At 45.3% G+C, this 7,206-nt stretch overlaps 1 protein-coding gene across 1 annotated transcript; it reads right to left on the minus strand.

The window, feature by feature from the left end:
* Nucleotides 1-3,848: 3,848 nt before the first annotated feature.
* LOC129595268 (BTB/POZ domain-containing protein 3-like) lies at nt 3,849-6,656 on the minus strand. The gene is made up of 6 exons (XM_055492218.1): nt 6,307-6,656; nt 6,105-6,227; nt 5,835-5,994; nt 5,304-5,488; nt 5,026-5,161; nt 3,849-4,652 (listed from the first exon to the last, which is right to left on the minus strand). The coding sequence occupies exons 1-6, from the start codon at nt 6,459-6,461 to the stop codon at nt 4,170-4,172; spliced, it is 1,242 nt and encodes a 413-aa protein (XP_055348193.1). The 5' UTR covers nt 6,462-6,656; the 3' UTR covers nt 3,849-4,169.
* Between the last annotated feature and the right edge of the window lie 550 nt (nt 6,657-7,206).

A 7,206-nucleotide genomic window follows, 5' to 3' on the forward strand; every position in this document is an offset into this window, starting at 1 on the left:
AGTTGTGCACGTAACACGAATAACGAAGCCACACCGTGCGGCGCGCATGTACTGTACTTCGAATTACGGTCGCAGCGAAGAATGTCCTACCTGAACGGGACCATCCGCCAGCTCGGCGTCGGTCAGCAGGGGAAAGCGGAGGAGGAACAGGGCATCGCCCAGCATCTGGCGCCGGTTGACACCCGACGCGTCCAGATTATTGCGCGCACACGCCGCCGTCGCCCACCTATATGTCCACAACCCATCATCATAACGGTTTCACAAGAAGCAATCAGAAAGCATAAGGCATTTTACTCGTAGTACGATAGTAGACTAGTAGCAATGTTAATTTTCATTTTTTCAATATTAAACCGAATAATGGGTCGCGCAATATAAAATCTAATGCATACGCCTCTTCTAACTACAGTAGTGTCTTCGGTTTCTTTATCCTACGGTTGGTCGTACTCAAGTTATCTCTTAAAACAGACCTCTGCGTACAGTAGCTAAAAACGATTGTCATACGCGAACACGACGGCACTCACTTGTCGACCGCCGTGCAAATGGTGTTCTCGTCCGCCGACAGTGTGTTGCGCCGCAGAATCATCTCCAGCGTGCTCCGGTCCAGGGCGGGCAAATGCTCCGACTGGCAGACAATAGCTGGATGCATCCACAATGTCCCAGCATTTCTCCAGCACCGCATCACACTGCGGAGTCCAGCGGAGCGCCTGTCATGAACAAGTACAGTACTTGAGCCGTTGCGCCGCAGACTGGGAAGAGCAAAGTCCCAGAATCTGGAAGAAGTCGCCACCCCAATGTTTCCAGTCTCCAGATGAAACTCCGGAAGCCAGACTTCCGCTAATATCCGGCCTTGGAATTGCGACACTCCATTACTGCAATCTTGCTCAGTATAGCTGCATTCTGCATCATCAGGAGTTGGTACTTACTAATTCCTGTAAACCTGTCAGTTGTAAGCCATAGTAACAAAGTACATAGTACAACAGCCACTAGTACTAGCCACTGCAGTGGCTGCTGCTCCCTTACAGTAGTCTCTTTTTGAAACGGTTTTGCTTCATTAATTTTCTAATATAACTGTATATTCTACATTGGTTTTAATTACTGACGCTGTTAATGGTACCGGAGAAAGGAACGAAATCGCGCAGCTGGCTGCAACAACCGGATTTCCGGTTTTTAGGCCTGTAGCCTTATTTTCCCAAAGTACTGTATATCCACAAAATATACACCTTGAGTGAATGTCCACGAATTCATGTACTAACAAATTCCTTCACCACGCTGTAATGTACGGTATCTAAGCATGACGATTGCAAAAATAATTTTCTATTCATCGGTTCAGTTAAGCGAGAGCGGACGCCGTCATCGTCTGCAAAATGAACCGGAAGCGATGCCGCACTTTTGCAAAGTGTGCATGCATCGCAACCACCGACAAAGGACAAACATATTAAGTACAAGATCTATACTACGCGCGGCGCCCCATAGTTTTGAGATCTCTATAACCATAAAACTTCTGGAAAAACGGACAACGTCATTAGATCCGGGATAGTTCAGAAGTGGCCGGCATGTGTTTTTTTTTATGAAAATATCGAGCCGGCATCAAGCCGGCATCAAGACCAGATTGATCCAGCCCATCTTAAAGGTCACCTTGAAACTTGGAAATATTTGCCTAGATACAATACAAAATACCAATTGACATAATTATCACACTAATTAAACCGAAAAATAAATAAATTATTGTACTTATTCAAACACTCGCGTTTAAGGGGCATCCATAAATTACGTACGCAGAAAACCACGATTTTTTCACCCCTCCCTCCCCCTTCGTAGCGGTCCGTCACATTTGCTTGACCCCTCCCCCCTGGTTCGTTCAATCGTAATATATGGAGCTGACCACCCCCTCCCCCCTGGGTTCGTCGAGGCCGTCACAGCTTGTCACGCTTTTTGGACCCCTCCCTCCCTGGTTCGCTGCGTACGTAATTTATGGATCCCCCCTTATTCAAACATTGCTGCCGGTGTTGCCGAGCTCGAAACACGTTTAAAATCAACCGATATAAAATGTAAAAATATCAATTATAAAATCAATACGAAAAATCACTGGACGAGTGAGTGACCGAAACACTATCACCGACCGCTGAGCGGAATCTCTAGATGAGTGGGTGACCGAGCTACCACCACTGACCAGTAAGAAAAATCACTAGACAAGTGAGTGACCGAAACACCTTTACTGCCCACTGAGCGGAATTTCTAGGTGAGTGAGTCATCGAGCGGGCTTTGTTCTTGCTCGGTCACATCCTCACCTAGCGATTTTTCTCCTTACCTAGCGATATTTCTTACTGGACAGGTTGAGCTCGGTCAGTCACTCACCTAGTGATTGAGTGCGTCAGAAAATCGCTAGGTGAGTACGTGACCGAGCTACCACCACTGTCCAGTGCCCAGAACCCGTTAGGTGAAAGAGTACCGAGATACCACTACTGTCCAGTGCACAAACTCCGCTAAGTGATCTAGTGACCGAGCTACCAATACTGTCTAGTGCATAGATCCCGTTAGGTAGATGGGTGACCGAGCTGCCGATACTGTCCAGTGCATAGATCCCGTTAGGTAGATGGATGACCGAGCTACCAATACTGTCCAGTGCATAGATCCCGTTAGGTAGATGGGTGACCGAGCTACCAATACTGTCCAGTACACAGAGCCCGTTAGGTGAACGCGTGACCGAGCTACCACTACTGTCCAGTGCACGAACTCCGTTAAGTGATCTAGTGACCGAGTTACCAGTACTGGCCTTTGCATAGATCCCGTTAGGTAGGTGGGTGACCGAGCTACCAAAGCTATCCAGTGCACAGAGCCCGTTAGGTGAACGTTATGACCAAACTGCAATATTACTGAGCAGAATAGAGCAGGGCCTGCTAAGTTCTTAATGGATGACCTATCTGGCACCACTGTCCAGTCTTAGCGTCCTTTTAGTTTGTAATGTGATACTCTCGTGGGTGATTAGATTCGGATGGTTTTTCGCTAAGAAAATTTAACAAAAAATGATCTGTAAAGTCAAAGTAATTGCGTTCGACTGCACGAAACCAAAACATCCATTTTTTTATAAAATTTTTGTTATCGGGCTCTTCAGATTTATCCGTTCTGAGTTAACAATCCGTTAACCGGCCAAGGAGTTTAGAACCCAGGAAACGCGGAGGCGAAGCCGAGGCTGTTTCTTGTACTAGTATAACGTCCATCGGACACTGGTAAATAGAGCGATCACTGCCAATATCAGGAAGATTCATCACACAGACAAACAATGCGGTGTTTCGTGTACGCAGTTAAAGGCCTGTTTTTCACTTCAGTTCAGTCTCGTTTTATACGTGCGTCAAAATGGAGGCTCATGTGTGCCCACTACACCACCGGTGCGTATGCCAGAAATGAGGTCCGTAAGAAGAAGCGGTGCTGACATCCAGCTTCGCCCGTGCTAATGAACACAGCCTCTTCCGAACTGTACAGTACTTACTAATGCAAAGATTATCGACAGTACAGGCACCCCCCGCTCAAGAAAGTTTTTAAGCCAAAGAATTGGTATTGAGATTATAAGCGAGGAAATGCGGCTTCTTTTCTCGGTACATTTAGCGACATGGTAGAGAAGGAAGATGTGTACTTTGCCTTTCATTTAGATGAATGGAAATGGTGCTATGATTTTTTTGGTTAACTGATGCTCTTGTACTGTACTTCTATTACATTTTCCAGTATGAATCGCTAATAAAAATGCCCGTGTAGTGCCAAGTATGTGGCACAAAACGCCAACTTAAGAATCTGTTGGATTACATGGGAGACGATGTATCGACACCAGTCTATCGCGTTCTTATGGTACCATTTACCAGAAAAATAATACCCAAATTTTGATTATCGGCTGTGAATCGCAACAGCAAAACACACTACATCGATAACTATACAAAAGAATAAAACATCAATTGAATCCATGTATATATGCAAACTAAAAAGTACAGATGCGAATGCAAAATAAAAGCACAGAGGATAAAACATAAAAGCACTGACAAGAGGAATAATCAGTCCTATAATCATCTCATCATATATCATTCATAAAAGTGCTAAAGCATCATTCCGGATTTTTCCCATTTTTCGACAAACTGAAGTAATTCAACACCGACTGATGTGATTCCAACGCACGGTCCCCACTACTTTTTGGCCGCCTTCCATTCGTCCACCTGTTTGCCGGCGAACTTGAGCTGCATAAAGTCGACAGAATGCTCGCGACCGGCGACGTTAACCGTATGCAATCCAGCGCGCTGTTGACCATAGGTCCCCTCTTTAAAAGCATCCTCCACATAAGCGTACACTGGCTGGCCACGCTTCAAGATATCAGCAGCACGAACGATCTCGGTTGGCGAGAATTTCCCCGCTGGTTTTTCCACCTTCATGCCCAGCGGCGGGTGGGGATCCAGCACATTCTCTGCGGTGACGCTAGCAGGATGCCAGCAGCCGTTCGTGTATAGAATGAAGACCTTTTCTTTGGGCTTGTATGACTCACACATGTGGCTACATTGAACGCGATACTTCACGTACTTGCGGGGCTCAGTAGAAAACTTCAGACCTTCTTTGGCTGCAGCATGCTTGTACAGAAAAATTTTACACACTTCTTCGGGATGTAACATCGCACTCTAGATAAACACAACAACAGTTGAGGATTAGTAATCTATGGATAACTACGGGCAATTCAACGTTTTTCGCACTCCGGACCCTTTCACATTACGCATTCGCAATTTCGGATACGGGACACCAGACCCTTGAACGAATGTATCGAATGTATTCTCCACGTTTTTCCACAGAACAAAAACTGCAAAAACTGGTGATAATTACGTGATAATTAGTGTTTTTATACAAGCTTCTACACGAAACTAATAAAGATTATCAAGTTTTCTAATGTGGAACAACACAGAGAAGAGCCTCTTTGCCCTTTGATGTCCGGTACGCGAACCCAAATTGTGAAAGCGTCCTGAGTGCGAAAAACACCGAAGTATTGCAATCGCTAACCTTGATGTGTCCCTCAGCCAGTTGTTCATCGGTCAGCAGGGGAAAGCGAATCAAGAACAGAGCACTGTCCAGCATTTTCCGGCGATAACCAACAGATGGATACAGTTTCTGGCGACTGCAGGCAGCCGTCGTCCATCTGTGGCAACACAATTAGGGGTACAGAAACACTCACTACTCTTTCTTTACGTACCCGCTTAGCGTTTACACTGGGCTGTAACGCAAAAAAAAGGCAAAAAAAGGCAAAAAAAGGCAAAAAAAGTACTGTAACGCTCACTGACTTGTCTACGGCGGTGCAGATGACACTCTCCTCAGCGGACAATGTATCCCGTCGCAGAACCATCTCCAACGTCTTCAATCCGATCTCCGGAAACTGTTTCGACTGGAGCACGGCCACAGTGCATTCATCGACAATATCCAAGCATTTCTCAACAATCGCGTCACAATTGGGTGTCCAGTGGAGCGCCTACAGACGCGATAATTATCAGCTACTAGCATGAAAACATGAATTTCTAAAAATTACTTTTCAATCGTTACTGCTCAAAAACAGTTAAAAAACATAAGTACTTATCGAGTTCACATCTGCAGAAAAATTATTGATGAAAACGCGGATAAGATCCTAATATGAGCGAGAACATCGACATAAAAAAACAACGGGAAAGAGAGAAAAATGCCACCGATGTATGTATGTCTAAAACTGAGCCGAGTTCTGCTGAAAAACTGAAACAATTTTAAAATCTTATTTCGTCGGTTAGGGATCTTTAAGGTTGCTTTTTTATAAAAAGTACTGTGTCCCCAGACGGCAGATTTACATTTTCCAAGAACATCAGGCAGGTATCAGGCTTCATCTGCTCGAGGACGAAGCTGGTGCAGCGGTCGGCCAACCAAGGCAAATCATACTTGTCAGCACAATAAAGAGTCTGCAGAACGTTCTCGGGCTTCAGATCCTCCACCGCATCAGTGTAGATGTAGCTGCAAAGTGAGCGAAACACCTTTAACGTTGCGAATGGATTTCATTCTCAGCAGCTAAAGTTCCAAGGAAGCACAGCAGTACCCTGATACTCTGCTTCGCGGTGATGTACCTGAGCATGTTGGCGAAGGCTTCTGGAAGGATCTCAGGGACTTGGATGATATCCTGATTGTGTCTGGCCAAACTCCCGTGGAACATGGTGTAGAACACATCGCTGCTGATGCTCAGAGCGAACCTGCAAATTTGATCCAAACATGTAAGGATACTGCACGCATCGCTTTGCTGCGCTGGCGATGGAAACAAACACCACGCACTTGTGGGCTGGGAAGATCTTTGCTTCGCCATGATCGCGCCCCACAGCAAACTCAATGTCGCTCAGTTCCCCGTTGGCCAGAACAGCCTTCATCCGACTGGCGATGTGGGGAACCGTGCCTCGACGTTCTGCACTGGTGTACGATAATTGAGACATGGTTCAGCGTGAAACTGCGCAGTCCACAGACACTACAAAATTCGACTCGGACGGAACTGATTCGGTAGATTATTGCTAAATTTACAGTTCTAGATGGGAATCAGGAAAACAGTAACCAGCCAAGAATGCATAACCGTTCAAAAAGGCTAGATTCTAGAAGAGTGAATTCCTCAGTAAAATGTAGAAATATCGTAATTTATAGAAAGTGACAAGGGTCTCCATTTCCTGCAGCTTGCCAACCGGATGTGCACAAATGTGCACGTAACAGGCTACCAGGCGGTTGCCCTAACAGTTACCTTGTTCGGGTGATTTACGTTGGATATTTCTGTGCGGTATCACAAGTTCACAACAGAATGAACAGATCCATGCTTTCTGCCTTTTTCCTTCAATTTGCTCCTAAATAATACATTTGCAACATCCAATCGTTTTCATGTTGTTTATTCTTCATCTTTGCAATAGAAAAATTTTAGGTAATGCCACTTATCAAAAAGGAATAGGATAGCCTGGAACTGGATAGGAAATTTTTTAAGTTTGCAAGGCAAACTGCATTACGCTGCCACTCTGGGCGGGCGTAATCGTGTCAAACGCCGGAAGTCCCTGGTTTTCCTTTGTTTTACGTTCTTGTTTGAAGTTTCTCAGTGAAATGTAATTTATATTAAAGAGGAAACAAATTTCCGCGGGAATACAGTCCAGTCTGAAAGATATCGGCCGTGTGTATTACGAGCGGTGGATCTCGAAACGACTC

This window comes from Paramacrobiotus metropolitanus, unplaced genomic scaffold (genome assembly GCF_019649055.1).
Source record: "Paramacrobiotus metropolitanus isolate TYO unplaced genomic scaffold, Prichtersi_v1.0 Parri_scaffold0000076, whole genome shotgun sequence".
In the NCBI taxonomy this organism is placed as follows: Eukaryota; Metazoa; Tardigrada; class Eutardigrada; order Parachela; family Macrobiotidae; genus Paramacrobiotus; species Paramacrobiotus metropolitanus.

Bases quoted from the DNA above. Each gene is read 5' to 3' on its own strand.
- LOC129595268 (XM_055492218.1), bottom strand. From the start codon at position 6,461: ATGTCTCAATTATCGTACACCAGTGCAGAACGTCGAGGCACGGTTCCC. The intron at 5,995-6,104 runs GTACATCACCGC...CTCACTTTGCAG, and splicing joins GCCTTCGCCAACATGCTCAG to CTACATCTACACTGATGCGG. The intron at 5,162-5,303 runs GTCAGTGAGCGT...GTGTTGCCACAG, and splicing joins ATCTGCACCGCCGTAGACAA to ATGGACGACGGCTGCCTGCA.